Below are 20,524 nucleotides of genomic sequence, written 5' to 3' on the forward strand. Positions count from 1 at the left end.
TGCATACACTATTTACGATTTCGACATGTATTTTGATTATATACGCATTTTGTTCATTCTCACGATACATTGGTTAGATTCGATTTTGTTTATTACCGTCTCGCTTTACATATTCGGTACATTTTCCGTGCCGACCCCTTTCTTCGGGGGTCGTGTTTCATGCCCAGTAGACGCGCGCTTTACAGATCCGCCCGCTTAGGTCATCTATCAGCTACTACAGCGCTCCTTTGTTCGGAGCTTACATTTTGGTACAGCCTTTTTCTGATATGTATGTACATTTGGATTTCAGGGGTACGACGGGGCCTGCGTCCCGTCATATGTTTACGTTTCCGGTCTGTGAGGTCCGTAGACATGTATAGTGGGTTACGTATATGTTTTGTAAGTTCGTGTACGTTGGGGATTGTATGTATACTTTATGACGGCTTTGAAGTCGGCCTTCGTGCGTCATATTCGCTTCATGCGTCCTGCGATGATATCCTTGATTATTATTTATGTTTGTTTTGCTATTACGCTTATGTGGGGTAAGGGTACGTATGAGTGTCCAACTCGGGCACGAGTCGCGGCCTACGGAGTTGGGTCGTGACATGGTCATTGCTAGTTGGTTGGTCTGATCATGTTCAGTATGCTAAGCCTTTACTGGGTTTATTTCCTTGATGGAACTTAGTATGATTTTAATGATTTTGATTGCTTATTGTAGTGGTAGGCAGGATTAAGTTATAGATATCTAGCATGCTAGGTTTATTCGAGATTGATGTGGGGGTGGTTAGTGAAAAATCGTCCAATAAGGTTGAGCAACATTTAGACTCAGCTTCAGTATCTCTAATATATGCTAGGACTCTGTTAAATTCTGAAAATATATTTGAGGTTCCATATTGACAAAACATGCTAACTGTATTACTATGTGATCATTCCCTGTGCGGCTGAATCTGTCTAAGCTTACTTCTGAGCATTGTCTGAATCATCTGAGCATGCATCCCTAGGGATATTCATTTAAACCTGTGTGAATAGTGAAACTGTTGCATCTAGTTGATAGGCTGGAATAGGAATGCCAAATGTACCTGTTCACTTGATGATTAACCCGTATATGATATCATTGATGTCTCTATGCTAGGCTATAAGCTGATTCTGATAGGTTTTGGTGTTGGCCTGAGTTTATTTTGGTTCATATGTTCTTCAACATGATAAAAATAGGATTTAAATGATGTTAGCAGGTCTAAATAGGATCAACAAGGATCTGAATTCAACTTCAATTAGTTTATAAACCTATAGTGTCTCTGGTTTAAAGGATCTGAGCTTCAAATGTTTCATGTTTGCATCTTTGTTTGCACCTTGCTTCATCTGAACTCACTCTTAATGAGCATCTACTCATCTGCATATGGTATAACCCCATTTGCATCATGATCTGGTGTAATTGGTTAACATAGATGTCTCTCTTTTTGCTTCACTGCATATGTGTATTAGATTTCTTCCTATCTGTTTTGTACTCTACATGCAATATCTCGACTTCACTGCTTTATTGAGCCATCATGGTATACGAAATGCTATGCCTACTTCATTGCTATTGTCTCATTGTGTGAACTTCCATGCGGCCTAAAGCCCAATCTACCCTACCTTACCCCTCGATACTGGAGGATTTGCTTTTGCATTGCACAATTCTATCTTGATAGTGCATTCTCATTTCGTTTTGCATAGTTATTTCTTTCCACATGGAAATTTCGTGGCATTACCTCTCATTTTAGACACCTTCCCTCATCACGAACATCAAAACCTTATCTCTGTCTTGTTTTACTCTTTTGAATCTTTGCATTAGTGATTATGGTTTACTACTCTCTCCTCGTTCTAAATATGTCCTCATGTACCATTGAATAAATTTTGCATAACCCTCCCTTGCTGGATGTCAACTTGCCTTCTTTCTTTCATCTTGGGCTTTGCGCATATCCATGCTTCGCCCCGTGCTACGTTTCCTTCGATTTAGATTAACTTTTCATATGCTCGTTGGCCTAAGTATAATAGTAATGTTGGCTGTTTTAGTATGTTTATCTCTCTTCTATTTCTTTATTTAAACATCAGTCTCGTCTAGTCTCCAATCCCCTCTATTGTTGACACTCGAAACAGGACTAGATTATCGGTTGCATGGTTTTCCTTAGTGCTCTTGTTGTAGTTCTTCAATACGAAAAGTACGTACTGCATTTTAATTACTATCTCGGCACATAATCATTTATAATCCGGAAAGGTTCAGCTAGTTTACTACGCATTATGGTACATTTGTTGTTTATTCCGTTACTATTTTGACAAGACAAACACTACACTTTGAGGGGAAATTAGTTGCCTACTGGTTGGTTCCATAAAGAATAGATATTACATCTGAGAGGCCTGCCTTACTTATGGATAACATGGCCTTTATGTTTGGTATATGTCTGTGCGCCCCTATATAATTTGAACACATATTAACGTCTCCTATTTCTGTATACAATGTGATGCTTATTGACATTCTTGGAACATGAATTTTCACCAACACGAAGCGAGCCCGTTTTTTTTCTCATTATTGTCACATTCGACACCCTTAAGCAACTTATATCGGGTTTCATTGAGCATGTTATATATACGCATCTATTCATCTTCATGTGCTAAGTATACTTGTATCGATTGTGTATATGCGTGTACATGACTGGTATACTTTAGCCTATATACATCTTTATGAATGTATACACACAGAGATATACCAAAATATACATAGTATATACACAATCTCTTGAACCGTTTTTGAGTGTATATTTTACGTGTTTAATTTTATTCATCGATCATATGCTAATCCTTTTCTTTTCGTTTCTATGCATGACATCTCGCATACGAGTCCAAGCGACCCGGCGTCTTCTCCCGCATTCGGTATTGGGCCAAGGCCCAACGAAAGTCATTCCTCTCTGTCCAGCCCCCTGTCCGCAGCAAAAAATAGAAAAAAATAAATTCTGGGCCAAGCCCAATAGGCGTGAACAGTTCGCAGCATGTTTAAAATTGGGCCGAGCCCATTCCTACCCGACGACGGCAGTTCGTATTGGTCTTAAAAATGGGCAGCCCATTTAACTTACTTGCTCCTATTTTTATCTTTGTGCATTTTAATTTGTATTATGCAACTAACTCTTTGCTTGTTTTGTTAATTTAGATAAACCTTAGCAGAATTAGTGGGTTGGTTTAATGGGACGGGTAGTTAATTCAAAGTACCTATAATATTCATTTTTGTTAGAACAGTTGATTTTTGATAGCATATTTTGAGTAAAAAGGAATCATGTTTTGCTACCTTAGAATATTGCTTTAAGAAATGTCACTAATACGCAAACATAAACTCTAGTATATTTTTTAAAATAACTCTTCAAGTTCGAATTAATCATGCATTTTTCTTAATTAAGCATAGTTAATAAAAGGTAATGAAAAGGAGAAAGAAAACTCCATCTTGTCTATACTCCTAAACCGCATTAATATCTCATCATTTGAGTTGTTTCAAATATTTGTCATAATATTGCATAAACTTGCATTTTCTTCTGCCTATATGCAAATTATCATATTTTTGCAAATCTTATTTTTAAATAACATTATTGTTTAAAGTTTAGCAATATTTATAAGCCTTATTTTAAATATCGTTTTCTTTTATGCAAATCATTTTGCCTTCTACAAATCTATTTTAAATAGCATTATTGCATTCCCACTTGAAGCCTTAGCAGCCTTTATAAATATTATTTTAAATAGCATCATTATATTTTCTTTAAAAACCTTAGCAACATTTACAAATCATTTTCTTAAAATTTAAATATTACATTTGCATCTTTAACTTTAATTAATTAACCTAAGTTTGGACGGATAACCGTAAGTTAACGGATTCTAAAGGATGCCTAACCCCTTCCCTTTAGGATAATATAGAACCCTTACCTAGAATCACATCGGTTAAGCAGGCAATTAACGGAGGTTTAGTTTTAACTTTACCTTAGTTAGCATTTAGGTGTCCTAATTCACTATTAAATTAATTAGGTGGCGACTCCTTAAAATAAAGCAAAATTAGGAATCACCAATATGTTGTACTCCGCTTTAACCTGTTTAAAATGGGGTATGACACATACGTATAAATTTTTTTTATTAATCTTGGGGGCCATGCCACCCCCACCCCAAAGGGTGGATCCGCCCTTGCCTATATATACTCCCTTCCTCTCAATTCATACGACACTCTTTCTTTTTACTCAGTCCAAAAAAGAATGACACCTTTCTATATTTAGCCACAATTTTAACTCTAATATTTTCATTTTACCCTTAATGAAATGATTCTAGCCACAAAAATTTATTTAGCTTGTTTTAGACCACAATATTCAAAAGTCTTTTTTTCTTTCTTAAACTTTGTGCCCAATCAAACACCCTCATATAAATTAGAACGGAGGGTGAACATAATAAGAAAAGAATTTACAAAATATAACGATACTTTTCAGTTTATAAAATATAGCAATAGATTTCTTACAGAAAATATACGAAAATTTCGCTCATTTTTTAAATTTTTTTTAAATGTATTTTTTTTCCGGCTCATTGCTTAAAGAAATTGCTCAAACTTTTGTATATGAGAAGTGTATGAAATGTGTATAGTTCCCTCAAGACTTAAAAAGTTCGCTCAAAATTTAGTGTCAAAATTTATGAAATTTGTGTATCTCGTTCAAGGCTAAAAAAATTCCCTCAAATTTTTGAGTATGAAAACGGTATAAAATATGTATATCTCGCCCAAGGCTTAAAATTCCGCTCACGTTTTTCGTGTATAAAGTTTATGTTAGGTTTCTGAAAAATTAATACAACTACAAGAACATTGTATACAACTTTCATACAATATTCAAGGCTTAAAAATTTTGCTTACAATTTTTGTGTATGACAACTGTATTAAAAGTTTCGCTCACATATACACATTTCATATATTTTTCATAAACAAAAATTTGAGTCAATTTTTTAAGCGTTGAGCCATTTTTTTTTTCCAATTTTTTCTTTTAAAAAAGTATGAAATATGAAGATCCGTTATATTTTATAAATTTGTTGTTATGTTTTATAAATAAGGAAAAGTATCATTATGTTTTGTAATGAAGAGTCTTATATAGGTACCCTGTGTTATTTTCTCCTTTTTTTGTTTTAATGATAATCAGGTTAAAAGAATTGTTAAAATAAATAAATAACGAATATAGTGTTACAAAGCAAAACTTGAGGGGAGGATTATGATTTATGAAATTATCTCTTTAGTTTTATGGCTAATGACTTTGTAGATATTTGGTCTAACTTGAGTGATTTTATTGATACAAAATAAACATATAAGTGACTTTAGTAACTAATCTGCAATACTTGAATGATCATACTATAAGTTATCAACTCCAACTAATAGTCTTATTAACTAATCACATTCGTTAATATTATAGCCGGCACCTAGTCCATAAGTTCGCAAGCTCAAGGCAAACATACATTTTGCCTATTAAAGTATGACCAATATTAACTTAGACAGGTACAAGTAATTCTGCATCAACCTATGTTACTGTTTAATCCTCCTGATGTTATTTTGCAAGAACTAAGTTACAGTGTACTAAGTAACTATGTAATTAGTAAAGTGTCTACTACGACTTGTCGTAAACTTACTATGTTAGGTAATTGTAGTATTATCGAGTCCGATGTAATGGCAAATCCGGCAGTTATGCCGTGATTATATATAAATAAAGTCTACATTATCAAAGATAAAATAAAATCTGTAGATTCAAAATCTGAAAGTCACATCATAAATACGAATACTGAATCTTCCAGTTTGACAGCCACATTACAAGAGAATGCTGATCTGCTCTGTCCTGACATTCACATCATACAAGAGAAAGCTAAACCTACCACTATTAACTTATCGACAATTGCCCAACCTACTTGACCACAAAAATGACGAATTCAGAGAGAAGACAGGCCGCGGGATCCTCATTTTTACACATGTAAATTGAAGATCGTCTAATGGTTTGTGGTTAAGAGGTGTTCTATTCACATGATTTTCTAAGTTTCCCTCACATGAAATCATAATCGTCATAACCATCGTATGCATTAACTACTGCTTCATCATCTGGCTAATCAACATGAATCTGCTTCTTCTTTGCACCTGTATAAAAGAAGAAAGAGTTTTAAAACACTGAAAATGCAGATCAGATTTAGGTTTCAAGCATATAGAAAATTAGGCACATCAATACCTGACTTCTTTTTACTCGCATTGGCTTCCTTTTCAGCTTTAAGCTTCTCGTTTGCCATGGCAGTAACAGAAGAAGCAATATCTTTAGCATCTTACCCTTTCAACACAGTCATCGACAGTCTCATAACATTCTTGAGCAGTCCAATGTAATGGTAACTCTTCTGCAAAATGGGAAGCGTAATATTCCTAATTCAGAATCAAGGCTCCGACAACCAACAACATCAGATAACCACGACCACGTATAAACAAATTTGACAAAACTCATATGGCCGCAGCTTATGAGAAATTAGCTCAGCATATTCCAAGAAATCACTCTTGCTCTTGGGAATAAAATTATTTAGGATCTTATCATCACCACCTTTCCTAGAAAACAATTCTGCTGTGGACCTATAATCAGCTTCTTCCACAAGCCTGTAAAAGAGAGATAAGATGAGACAAGAAGTCTGCATGAGTATGCAAGACATGCAAATGATATGCACCACCATCGGGAGATGAAACAACAAATTAGATAGGGAAGAAATAGAAGTGTAATTTTTAGCTGGATGAAAGTATCTGGTATCATCTAAAAAGGACAGTCTGGTGCACTAAACTCCCGCTATGTGCGGGGTCCGGGGAAGGGCTGGACCACAAGGGTCTATTGTATGTAGTCTTACCGTGCATTCTGCAAGAGGATGTTTCCACGGCTCGAACTTGTAATCACTTGGTCACAAACTTTACCAATTACGCCAAGGCTCCCCTTCGGATATCATAATCTAGTTAAAATGAGGTCGTAGAGAAAAATTGGATATCAAACACATAGTTGTAGAACATTATGGAAGACAATATTAAAGACGACAGCTTATTTTGTTAACAAGGAAGATAGTTGGAGTTGCAGTATAAAAATAGAAATCATTACTTGAAAACTAACCACCTAACCCACATACTATAAGTTCTATTTCACAAGAAGATGGTATCCGGATCACCCATCAAAAAGATCATAAAGATGATATCCGGGAATGAACAACATCAGCTAACAGTTAACGAGTATAACTTGACTCCGGTTAAGCATGCTTTCATGCCCCTTCTACATAGTTTCACTTGCGCTGTCTCAACACTACACCAACTTCTTCTCAGCTAATTCAGGCGGTGTGCTTCTCATTTTAAGTATCTAAAATCTGCAGCTACGAAATAAAAGATTGTGCAAAGTTTTAACCTTTGTTGACGAGTTTTTCAGCTACTGGATCTAGAGGCACCTCCATGGTATCAACTTTAACCTCCTTGCCTTTCTTTTCAATGGATTCGGCAGCAGACTTTTTAGGGGCTTTCTCAACAGGCGGTTCTGGTTTAGCTGCCTGTTTAATCCACGATAGTTAAGTTGATTAGACCAAGAAGTAGAACATTCCACAGAGAGAAAGTAGCTCATGGTAGGGGGACATATCATCACAACATAATAACCAAGAAAATTAGAATTGATGCATGAGCACATTGTAGAACAGATGCACGAGTGAGAATTACGTCATAACGAAATCCACACAGGAGGGTTCTAACTACAACAATAGAGAAGAGAATCACTCCAACCAATGAAAAAGAAGTTTGGTTGATGAACATGAATTGTCTTTCTGGCCAAACAAACATCAATGAGCATACAACAAAGAAGATTCAAAGCTTTCTTCAGTCGATAAATAATGTAGATCCCTAGCTTTCTACCCATTAGACGAACTCCGCCCAAATCTAAGAAATGGATTTAACAATAGTTGGTAGATGTAGAAAGGCATAAGAATGTCAGCTCAAATGGAACATAAAAAGTAACTCCTATATCAATTTGACTTTCTGCATTTGTTAAATGCTAAAACCACCTTCATAAAACTACATTTTTAAAGGAGAAATGATCAAGTAGTCTCTTGTTTAAATTGCTGGGAAAATCTTTAACAGTGTCCACCCCCTGTTATGTCAAGTTACACAGAATACTGGTATCTCGGGATTAGGCTAATATCCATGATACAATAAAAATTGACACAAGATGAGGGTTGCTAGTCTATATACTGGTATACAAATGTTACCAATTGAAAAGAGAAGGGAACAAAAAACGACAGAATTTTCTCCGATAATGGACAAGAATTTGATGTAGGAAGTTTCTAAAGCATATAGTTTGTAACTAGACAATTGGATAATGCAGATCATCTAAGTCTCCTTTAATTTTACTTCAATAACTAAATAACAATACACAAGCAATGAATTAGCAACAAAATGGCACACTAACTCCACCAAGTGTCAACTACCAGATTTATGGTTTCTGAACTCAATAGTCCTTACAAAGGAATCGGTTGCATCTATTAGTGAATAACTGATGAGGCATATAGCTTTAACTAAGGGAGGAACAGAAGTAAGATGCCTAAATGTCTATTGGCACTGCAGAAGAACATAAAAATCCAAATTTCAGTTATACTACTCATGTGAAGAGAAATCAAATGTACAAATGTTTTGCTAAATAATTAAATGCGTAAATATACAGACATGGTTTAGCAAATAACAAATACTGCAAAGATGTTCATGAAATGGAAATGGGAAATCAATAACTCATCAACTCTACCGAAGCAGGTTCATCTTCCCAAGAGTCCTTTACGTCATTATCATCCGCATCTTCATCATCCCACTTGCTCCTTGGTTGCACCTTTTTGAGAAGATCTGGAACTGGTACATCCTCTGTAACAGAAAAAAACAAAAAGTTATTGAGCAATCACCAAAGAACCAGCAATTTAGTGGCCTAGAACTATCATTTTTTTTTTTTTTTAGTTAATGAACAAAAGATTTCTTCAATAACCAGACAATATGTAGCAAAGCTCTCACTCTCAAGGCAATTACATCCCATTGGGTGTCTGCCAGATAGAACATCTCAAAATATAGGGAAACTAGATCTTTTCAGTAAGCTAAAGAAATCAAATCCTCAAAATTAACCACGATATATTGGTTAGAGAACATGACATCTCCAAGTTAATACCTAATATTTTGCAATAAGTTTCTCAATCAACTATGACACTGTACATTGCTGAGTTGTGTAGCTATCTATATTGTATTACTGTGCATACATATATATTTTACCAATGGTTTGAAGTGAAGTGGACTTGGCACTTGGGCATCCACACGCACATAAGTGTAAATCAATGGAATAAAAACCAAAAATCTGCACTTGATCTGTGCAAGGAGGAAGGAAAAGGTTAAAGTTACAGTATACATATGTGATATGTCGTATAGTCCCCAGCCAGTGTCCTCCATTAAGCCACTCTAAACATATCACTATCTGTCTATCCCATAGAAAGATGAAGAAAATTAAAACGGAAAAGGCTCAAATATGCCATCCAACTATCAGAAATGGCTCATTTATGCCACTCGTCAATAGTTTGGCTCATTTATGTCATCGAACTATAGGAAATGACTCATTTATGCCATCAAACTATAGGAAATGACTCATTTATGCCACTCATCAATAATTTGACTCATTTATGCCATCTCCCGTTAATAAAAATGACCCATCCATGCCATATTTCATTAAAACTGGTTTTACAATACCATGTATGACACGTGGCCTCTACCTAAATTATGGTTGTGGGTGGGAAAGGTGTATGGATCAGATATTTTATTAATTTGGTATTTAAAATTGGGTTGGTTTAATTAAACGATAGACCTCTAATTGGAGGCCACGTGTCATATCTGGTATTATAAAATCGGCGTTAATAAAAAATGGCATGGATGAGTCATTTTGGTAACGAGCGATGACATAAATGAGTCAAACTATTGATGAGTGGCATAAATGAGTCACTTCCTATAGTTCGATGGCATAAATGAGTCATTTCCTATAGTTTGATGGCATAAATGAGCCAAACTATTGACGAGTGACATAAATGAACCATTTCCGATAGTTGGATGACATATTTGAGACTTTTCCGAAATAAAAATCTCAATTTTGTCCTTGCTCTATAATGCTTTGATTGGAGCGAAAGAGTAACTAATTTGTAAAAAGGCTTAAGTAACTAAAACGCCCCCGAACTTGGCACGAATTGCAACTTTCGTCCCCAAACTATTACTGCACTTTAAGACACCCCTAGACTTGGCAAAATGGGTTTTAATTAATCCCCGAGCCGCCACATGGCATAGTGAGTGTAGTCACACGCCAAGAGGCGCGTGACAAGTGCCACATCGCATTAAAACGGTAAAATTTCAATTTTGACATTTCCCTTTACATTTCCTTCAATTCCAACGGCTAAACATCAGCCCTTCTTCTTATTTAACCCCTCCCCCATTAAAATACACCATAACTTGAATTTCAAGCTTTTTGTTCTCCTTCTTTTCTAATTGTTAAATTTTCTCTCTCAATTAGGGGTGGGCGTTCGGTATTCGGTTCGGTATTTTTGAAGTTCGGGATCGGTAATTCGGTATTCGGTAATTGAAAATAGATACCAAATACCGAACTTTCAAACTTCGGTTCGGTAATTCGGTAATCGGTAAATTAAACTTCGGTTCGGTACGTATTCGGTAATACCATATTGAAGTCGAAGTCCACTGTATTACATCACGGGAACTTCACTCGCTTCAAACAAGAAATTGATTAGGTTGAAGCCTTCATATACACACAATTTCATTAGGATATCGAGGCAAGTACATTAATCGTCTTCTTTAGCAATGCCATAAACAAGCGAAAGAACGAAATACAACTATCCTTGTGGTGAAAGCACGTTTCATTGTCAACATTACATTTGTTCTTTAGGAAGTATAGGGGAGTGAGTAGATTCATTTCTCCTCCACCAACGAGCTAATCTAATAAATAATTAACTTTCGGTGAAGGAGCCCAAACAATAAGCATTCAAGGATATACATATGTTATTTCCTCTATCGTGATGCTTTCCTTTCCATAACGGAATATAGAGTACTAGATTTTTTCGAATCCGAGCTATTAAATTTAAAGTAACCATAAAACTTTGCGTCCATGACGGTGGGTTTGTGGTAATTAAGTTATATCCCAAAGAAATTAACAAATTAATATTACGCAGATTCGTGTGGATCCTCGTATATATACTTCAAAACCTAACAATAAATTGTTCGAATTAAGCGAATAGTAGTTAGTATCTCACGTTAATGACAATGGGTTCGTGCCTCTCGGTGTTTAACAATTAACATACTCGCTATACAATGCAACCCATAATTAGTTTGGAATGACAAATACATATATATGCTTCAAGGCAAAGTCTCCCCCATAAGGCATAAGTATGCCCCCCATCGGCATAAGTTTGATAATTCGTTAACAAATTTATGCCGACGGGGCATACTTTTAATGGGCAAACTTGTATGCGGACCGCATAACTTTGTGAAGGAATTATCAAAGTTATGCCGACACCGCATAACTAAACATAACTAAAAGTCGCCCCTCCGGCGACTTTTAGTTAAACACAACTAAAAAAGTCTATATCCGCATAACTAAATATAATTAAAAGTCCGCCCTCCAAAGATATTCGGCTTGCATTTCTAAGAAAGTATGCCTCGGATCGAGCTTGCATTTTAATCTTCTTACGCAGATATTGTTCCAACTCACATGCTTAATCTCGGTTACAAATTAACAACAATTAACATAAGTATGAATTCAGCTTTGAGACAAGCAACCCAAGCGATATGTCCAACTTAACGGAATATAGAGTACTAGATTGTTTCGAATCCGAGCTATTAAATTTAAAGTAACCATAAAACTTTGCGTCCATGACGGTGAGTTTGTGGTAATTAAGTTATATCCCAAAGAAATTAACAAATCAATATTCTCACATTCGTGTGGATCCTCGTATATATACTTCAAAACCTAACAATAAATTGTTCGAATTAAGCGAATAGTAGTTAGTATCTCACGTTAATGACAATGGGTTCGTGCCTCGTGGTGTTTAACAATTAACATACTTTGCTATACAACGCAACCCATAATTAGTTTGGAATGACAAATACATATATATGCTTCAAGGCAAAGTCTCGCCCATAAGGCATAAGTATGCCCCCATCGGCATAAGTTTGATAATTCGTTAACAAATTTATGCCGACGGGGGCATACTTTTAATGGGCAAACTTGTATGCCGGACCCGCATAACTTTGTGAAGGAATTATCAAAGTTATGCCGGACCCGCATAACTAAACATAACTAAAAGTTCTTTCTTCCGGCGTTTTTAGTTAAACACAACTAAAAGTCTGCCGGATCCGGCATAAAACTTTGCGTCCATGACAGTGAGTTTGTGGTAATTAAGTTATATCCCAAAGAGTTGGAGTGGTCAAAAACATTGAAGATTTGTCTATGTATTAGTGTCCTATGTAATTTTATGTTTTTCTTGGTTCCGTAGTAGTACTAATTAGGTTGAAGTGAAGTTGTACTTAGATGATTAACAATGGTTGTAGTACTAATTAGGTTGAAGTGAAGTTCTATTTAGATGATTCACAATGTAATCTAATTTTGGTTAGCATATTGAATATGATTATGATGACTTTGTGAAGCAATACGTTATACCATCTGGTTAGTAATGGTTAGCCTATTCAACATGTTAACACTAACAAACATTCAATGGAAAATCTGGACAGAACAGCTTAAACATAGAACGAACACTAATCGATGAACTTGAACCCACACACACTTAATACACCCAAGAATCGACAGAATGTGACCCTAACAACTAGTGTTTAACGAGATTTGTAGACTAGAACCCTAAAATTTCCATAGAAATCAAAGGGAGACGGAGAGTTTTTGAGGGTGAGGTTCAAATGGACGCTTCTAGAGACGAGAGGGGTTTAATTAAACGTGGGTCGGGTCGGGTTATTTACCCGGTTCTAATTTATTATGTGGCATGAATATATTACACGTGGATGGCCACATAAGCGTTTTAATCCAAATTCGGACCCGCGAGTGATGTACACTCGCTCCGGGTCATGAGCTCGGGGATTAATTAAAACCCATTTTGCCAAGTCTAGGGGTGTCTTAAAGTGCAGTAATAGTTTGGGGACGAAAGTTGCAATTCGTGCCAAGTTCGGGGGCGTTTTAGTTACTTAAGCCTTTGTAAAAAATCAGAGTGAAAAATAACACAAAGGATGTTCAACAGAAAACTTAGTTATCACCATCGACAACATTGTATCATTCAATAGAAATTATTAGCAGCATTCAAAATCTCTGCACAACATCATGATCATTGTGATACATCTCAAAATGTCTTTGAACACATAAATAACAGTGTGCAGATTAGTAGTTACTATTTCATGAATTTGGCTAGTGAGCAACAACCAACGCAGTAATTCTTTGCATTTTCAAATCAGAACGATCCTTTTTTGCCACTAGACGGAGAAACAGCTTAAATAACTGTTGCAATACAAAGGACTTAATTCAAGTTTACTCAAGACAATAGCAAATTATTTCTTAAATAAGCAGAAGATTTAAACATTCTAACAACAGAATTATCTCTCCACAGGAAAATAAATAATCAAAGAACTTCAAGAACTGTCAACATTTACCCCAATCTTCCATATCTTCTTTGATTTCTCTTTAATCTACCTACTGTTTTCGACACTGATTATCTGCATAAGCAGCAGAAAAGACTTCAGTCAGTTCCAAGAAAAACCAAAGTATCTGCTAGCAGAAACTTCAAATTACATATTAATCCCTATAAGATCAATTATACACAGCAAACAAAAAATAGCCCAAGATATTTCTGTTGTGGCACCTCAAAAACTCCGAAGGTCAGAAAAGCTAAGTTGCGCAGACTCTTCACTTTCGTTGCCGCACCCGTGTCGGATTTTTCAAAAATGCATTATTTTTGAAGTGTCCGACACGCACCCGTCGATACTTTTGAAGAGTCCGAGCAACATTGCAGAAATGTTAGGATTTTTCTCAAGAAAAAATCCAACTTCATTGATATAAGCCAACCAAAAAACATATACAGAATTCATACATGATGATAGTGATTATCATCAGTAAAAATATTCTTCAATGTGAGTCGCAGAAGCAGGGGCAGATCCAAAGGTTAACTTACAGGTTACCTAGTAGCTTTTGCTCATAAGTTGTATATATACTCCCTCCGTCCCAAATTAGTTGTCATGTTTCACTTTTCGAGAGTCAAACTACGTAAACTTTGACCAATGTTTTAAAATTTATTTTTTCATCAATTAGGAAAATTGCAACTTGTAGTACTTTTCGTATAGTTTTTTAATATCCAAATTTTAATTGTAATATATTGAGTTGATCAAATCCAATTTAGCTACAAAAATTAGTTAAATTGACTATCAGAAGAAAAACATGACAACTAATTTGAGACGGAGTCTTTATCTTACTGTTGTTTCTGCTTGTTGATGCTGCCTCTTTTTATCGTCTTTTGAGCCAAGTGTCTATCGGAAACAATCTATCTATCTTTTCAAGATAGGGGTAAGATCTGCGTACACTTTAACCTCCCCAAACCCCATTTGTGGGATTACATTGGGTTTGTCGTTGTTGTTGTAATTTGGGATGGAGGGTATTAAAAATTTCACTAAATATTTATAAATATTTAATTGTGAACCCAGGCCCATTTTTGAGATTACACTGGGTTTGTTGTTGTTGTTGTAATTTGGGACGGAGAGTATTAAGAATTTCACTAAATTTTTATAAATATTTAATTGTGAACCCACTTACTAATGTAAATTAGTTTGAGATTACTGTAGGAACACATAAACTTCATATACTAATCGATATACTTCTTTAATTTAATTTCCAATAGGCAAAAATAGATGCATGCATACATACACATACATTGGAAAAAAAAAATACATACACATACTCTCTCCGTCCCAATTTGTTTGACACTTTTGGCTTTTTGAGAGTCAAACGAGTTGTTCTAATTTTTTTATATGTTGTTATACCCTATTTTAACCTAAGTCAAAATAGTTTACAACATCCGGGTAATTCCGAGGTGATTTAAAGTTAAGGAGTCGCCACCTAATTATTTACGGTGAATTAGGGCACCTGAAATTCATTAAAGTTGTCACCTAAAGTTGATTTTATTAAAGTCTACGAAATCAAAAAGATCTGAGTAAGGGTTCAACCAACCTAGATGGAAGGTATTAGGCATCCTCTGAGTTCCATTAATAATGGTTAACCGACCAGACTTAAAGTTAATTAGACTAAGTGTAAATATTTTTTAATGTTTGGAAAATAGTTTATAAATGTTGCTAAGGTCTTAAATAGTAATGTTATTCAAAAATAAGATTTGTAAAAATAAGATAATTTATCTATGAATAATAGCCCTTTAAAAGATGATTTGACGAATGTGAACTTTAGATAAAAAAAATGATATTATATGAACATGACGGTGTAGAAATGCCTAGACTTATATTCTTAAATATGATGAAAAGGTCATAAGTTCCTTTCTATTTTTTATCACTCTTTATTTAGCCAATTTCGGCTAAAAATATGTATAATTGGATAAATCTTGAAAATGTTTATAAAATATAATCGGATTCATATTTTGCGTGTTAGCGATGTTTTAAAATTCCTAAGATGGTAAGAATGAAAATGATTCCTTTAATCCAAAAATATATAGGCATACTATTTGAAAATCAATTACTCAATAAATGTTATAGATACTATAAATAGTTCAGAAAATAGAAGTGAATGTAATTTATGGAATTAACTACCCATTATTAAACTAAACCCCACCAATTTGCTAAGGTTCATTTAAATTAACAAACAAAAGCGTTAGTCATACAGCACAAATTAAATGCACGGCAAAAATAAAATAGAAGGGTAAATGAGTCAAATGGGCTCAGCCCATTTAGGAACCGCTGTGACCAGGCCGCAGTTGGGCCTTGGCCCAGTCGTTTTTGGAGACTGCTGTGGCTGTTTGCTGTTGGGCTTCGCCCAGATTTTGTTTATCTTCTGTTTGGCTGCGGACAGAGGGGCCTGGAACAGAGAGGACAGATTGCGTTGGGCTTCTAGCCCAACACCGAATTCGGGAGAAGAGCGAGTCCCTCGGACTCGTATGCGGTGATCATGCATAAAATAAAAGGAAAAGAATTAGTATATAATCAAGGAATAAAGTTAAACATATAAAATGTAAACTCAAAAGTAGATTAATGGATTGTGTATATGCCATGTATATTTGAAAACATGAAATAGGGAAAGGGGGATCAAACTAATCCCTACTTAACAGAAAACAAAGCATCAATCCCCTGTTTAACAGTCACAAACAGCAGCTAAACATAACAGCATTCAAACTAGCACATGTTTGGCATTAATTCCACACTATGACAGTTTGGGGAAGCCCCAGAATTGAACATTCTTATCCCTATTAAAACAGTGATACTCCGCCAAGCCTTATTTGAACACTTTACTCAAACAATATCGCAATTAACGCGACACTATAAGGACCCGAGAGACTTTACAGAATGGAAGATGAACCCAACACATTGGTCAATACAACAGCAGGCTATTGGGTCCACATTTAATACAACAAATAGAGTTTAGCAACAAACAGAGTTTTCATATGAATTCATTCGTATGGAAACATAAGAATTCAACTCCCATTTGACTAAAAGGCAGTAGCTAGAGTCTGGAAACAGGAGCATAATTGATCTTAATAGCACAGGACATTATGCAAAAAAAAAAAAAGGCTGATTAATACGCTTAAGCCATTTGTAGCCTAATTAACCCATTAGACCAAAACATGACATTAAGGAAACACCCTTAGCAGAGTTCCCAGTCAACACACAGTTTAAGCTCAAACAGGACAGACAATAGAGTCTAAAAGGGCTGAACATGTTTTCAACTAGTTGAAACTATCAATACTCTCGTTAAATATTAAACAGATCATAGTAATTCAGGCTAAATAAAAACCTACATCAACAACCTACAAACATTATCAAACCAGCCGGGAAATGAACTAAATCTAACAAATGATCATAGGCAGGGAAAACTGACATTGAATCACGCAGGCAAGTCTAGAAGTTTTGCGTATCGAAGCGTGAGCGAACAAAAGGAACAGGTCTCCACTTTGCATATATGTTACACTAATAGGTAAACTAACTCCAAACCTCATAAAGACAGCTTGTTCCTATTCATAAGAGCACTTTTAACTGAAAGGAAGGGAAGGAATTTCTCATGCTTTATGTAATAACGAAACAGGGGGCCTTAAATCATATTTTTAAAGTAAAACACTGAATATGCTAACTGAGTATCAATCATCATTCAAGATCACGGATTCAATTTCCTACTGTACGACGTCGATCATAACTTCTTATTTTCGTGATATCGAGCAAATAAATCTTAACACAGCCCCAACTTGAAATTAAAACACTTTAAACATACGAATAAAGGATCCAAATACGCATCGAACATCAAAACGAACTAAAAAATGGAAAGAAGAGATTGCACTGACCTGTTTTGTATACAGTGAAATGGGACGTCGAGGGTCTCGAATCTACGCTCGATCTTAAAGTAAAAGCAGAGTAGAATTGCTTAGTATTCGAATGGGTATCCGGGTATAGTGATTGAAAGTATAAGTATTTCAAATGGGTTTTTAGGCGACTGGCTGAACTCTAACAGAACAGAGTCCGAACAAGTCTAGATTTAGAAAAATAAAAAAAAATGTTCAATCCCCCCTTCAAATGGGTCATGAAAACGAATATTTATACTCGACTTCTAGGGTTTCTCTTGGGTTTAAAATGGGCGGGATTTTTGAGTTTAAAAGTTTCAAAATCTGGCCAAAATTGTTGGAAATCGAACGTTGGAGGAACTTTGGACGATTTCTTGTGCGGAAATGGGTAGGCAAAGCTGTTTAAAGTTAAAGGGGTTCTATTTTTATGCTAGAAATGGAGGAAGGGAGAGAAGAAAGGAGATGACAAGGAGAAAAGGGCGGTATTGCACGAAAATAGAGCGGCAAAAATCTGCCATTGTTGTGAAGGTTTGAGCTTTTGCTAAAAATGGAAGAAGAAGAGGGAGAAAGAGAGAGGCTGCGTTTGAGAAAGAAAAATGAGGGTTTAGGTTTTTTTGTTAAATCGTTTGGGCTGGGTCGGGTAAAAACGGGGATGGGCTGGCCGAAAATTTGGGTTGGGTAAATTAAACATATGGGCCGGCCTATTGATTTCAAGTGTGGGCTGATTTATTTAAACGGATAATGGGTTGATTAGGGCTATTAATTTAATAACTAGTACAAGATATGTTATGTAAAGACGATTAATAATTAGTATGTAGAGAATAAAGGATTTAATAAAGTATAAATAATTTAATGAGTACAAATCCTAAAATGAAGCGATGACGAACCATTAAAAAATTGTGATAAAGTAATACTATTAATGCTTTGATAGCGTTAATGAAAATGAAAGTAATGACATTAATAGTAGTAGAAATAGTAGTGAAAATAAAAATACTTAGCTCGTCAATAAATTTCGAAACCCGAGGAAATAAATTGGAACAAAAGAGGGACAAAATTGGGTGTCAACATATGTCTTTTAAATATTTTAAATTATTATTTATGATGAATTTAGTACTTTTTACGTAGTTTCTAAATTGGTAAATTTTATTATGAAAAATTTAAAGATTCTATATTCAAACGCATGGTCAAAATTGAGAAGTTTGATCCTCGAAAAATGAAAAGTGTCAAACAAATTAGAACGAGGAAGTATAAAATTACCACACGAACAGATAATAATTAGAATTTGATAAAGCAATTGCATATAGGAACAATGATTAATTAAAATTCTAAGAGGAAAAAAAACATGCACGTGTTTGATGGATATGGCTAAACACTAGTTGATGTAATCGGATTCCATGCACCAATGAAGAAGAAGAAGAATCCAGAAAATATAGTAAGTAGCTGTTTAGGGCCTAATGACGTTTGGTTATTTACTTATTTGGAGAGGAAAATGACAAACATGTCCCTTATCTTTGGTTGTAAGTTCAAAATAAGTCTTTTTAAGTATCAATTGAATAGTTTTTGTGCTTATATTTGTCAAAAGTGAGTAATTTGGTGTTTGTAAAATGTATACTCCATCCGCTCTAAAAAAATTATTTTAGTTTGACTTCGCAAGGAGTTTAGAAAATAAAAAATAAAAACTTTTAAAATGTGTGATCCAAAACAAGCATTAGTATTTGTGTGTCTGTAAATCATCTCATAAATGTCAATCTTTTTGAGACAAACTAATAAGGAAAGTAAGACAATCTTTTTTAACGGAGAGAGTATCAAATATAAGGTAAATTTTACTGGAACTGTCAAACTTCTTTTTAACCAAAAACACTAAAATTTTCTTCAAAGTTTCATAAACCACAACATAAAAATCTATACAAACACAAAAAAATAGAAAAAAAAAATAACAAAAGTTGCATCTTAAAAAGTTACATCAGACTCTCGAAATCAGTGGCGGAGCCAGAATTTACATTAAGGGGGTTCAAAAATATAAAATAGTAAACAAAACGAAGAAGCTAAGGGAGTTCAACATCTACTATATATACAAAAAAATAATTTTAACCTTATATATACAAGGTGATTCCCCGCCGAAGGGTTCGGGTGAACCCCTTGGGCACTACCTGCATCTGCACCTACTCGAAATAGACCAAAAATAATAAGATGAATAGGTTAAAACTCACCTAAACCATCATATTTTCACGAGTTATATAACTCAACTACGTAGTGTTCCCTTTTGCATACCTAAACTATCGTACCCCGTATATTAAAACAGTGTAGTAAATATAGATGCATGCATAAATACACGTATACAAATTACACACACAAGGGTAATATTGGAATTTACTGCTTGATGAATTGTCGAAATCGGAATATTGAATTAATGATATCATTAAACCCAGAGAATATACCTGTGTTAGGGCTGGGGCGGGTCAATGACAATTGGTTATTTGGAGACAAAATAACAGAAATTAGTCCCTTGATAGTAGGTTTAAAATAGCTCCTTTAGTGTTAAATTGAGCAGTTTTGGCCTGTGAAGTTTGTCAAAAGTAAACACTTTTGGTCTTTGTTAAATATAAATCAATCTTTGTTAAATGTAAATCAAACTCTGATTGTTAAATTTAAACAAAAAACCAAAAATTTTCTTTAAAGTTTCAGAAACTGAACCGCAATAGAAAAAAAAAAATAGATAAAAGTTAACAAAAATTGCACCTTAAAAAGTTACACCAGACTCTTGAAATAGACCAAAAATAATATATACCACAAAATTTATACTACTTTTAAATGTGAGTTCTCATTAAATATTTTCTATTTTTATAGTTGTAATTAAATTTCCAGTCAAGAACTTTCATGTTCAGAAGATGAAAGTCGCGGAAAT

The 20,524-nt window shown here is 34.8% G+C and overlaps 1 protein-coding gene across 1 annotated transcript; it reads right to left on the reverse strand.

The window, feature by feature from the left end:
• Window positions 1–5,745: 5,745 nt before the first annotated feature.
• Window positions 5,746–14,237, reverse strand: LOC132054818 (uncharacterized). Its single transcript, XM_059446792.1, has 5 exons — window positions 13,939–14,237; window positions 13,730–13,792; window positions 8,796–8,908; window positions 6,228–7,557; window positions 5,746–6,139 (listed from the first exon to the last, which is right to left on the reverse strand). Exons 2-4 carry the CDS (start codon window positions 13,740–13,742, stop codon window positions 7,414–7,416), a joined length of 270 nt encoding a protein of 89 aa, XP_059302775.1. The 5' UTR covers window positions 13,743–13,792; window positions 13,939–14,237; the 3' UTR covers window positions 5,746–6,139; window positions 6,228–7,413.
• Window positions 14,238–20,524: the final 6,287 nt, after the last annotated feature.

The sequence above is a fragment of the Lycium ferocissimum genome, chromosome 4 (assembly GCF_029784015.1).
Source record: "Lycium ferocissimum isolate CSIRO_LF1 chromosome 4, AGI_CSIRO_Lferr_CH_V1, whole genome shotgun sequence".
Classification (NCBI taxonomy): Eukaryota; Viridiplantae; Streptophyta; class Magnoliopsida; order Solanales; family Solanaceae; genus Lycium; species Lycium ferocissimum.

Coding starts and splice junctions, on each gene's coding strand:
- LOC132054818 (XM_059446792.1), bottom strand. Junction 7,558..8,795: donor GGGAAGATGAACCTGCTTCG/GTAGAGTTGATG, acceptor TGGATTAAACAG/GCAGCTAAACCAGAACCGCC.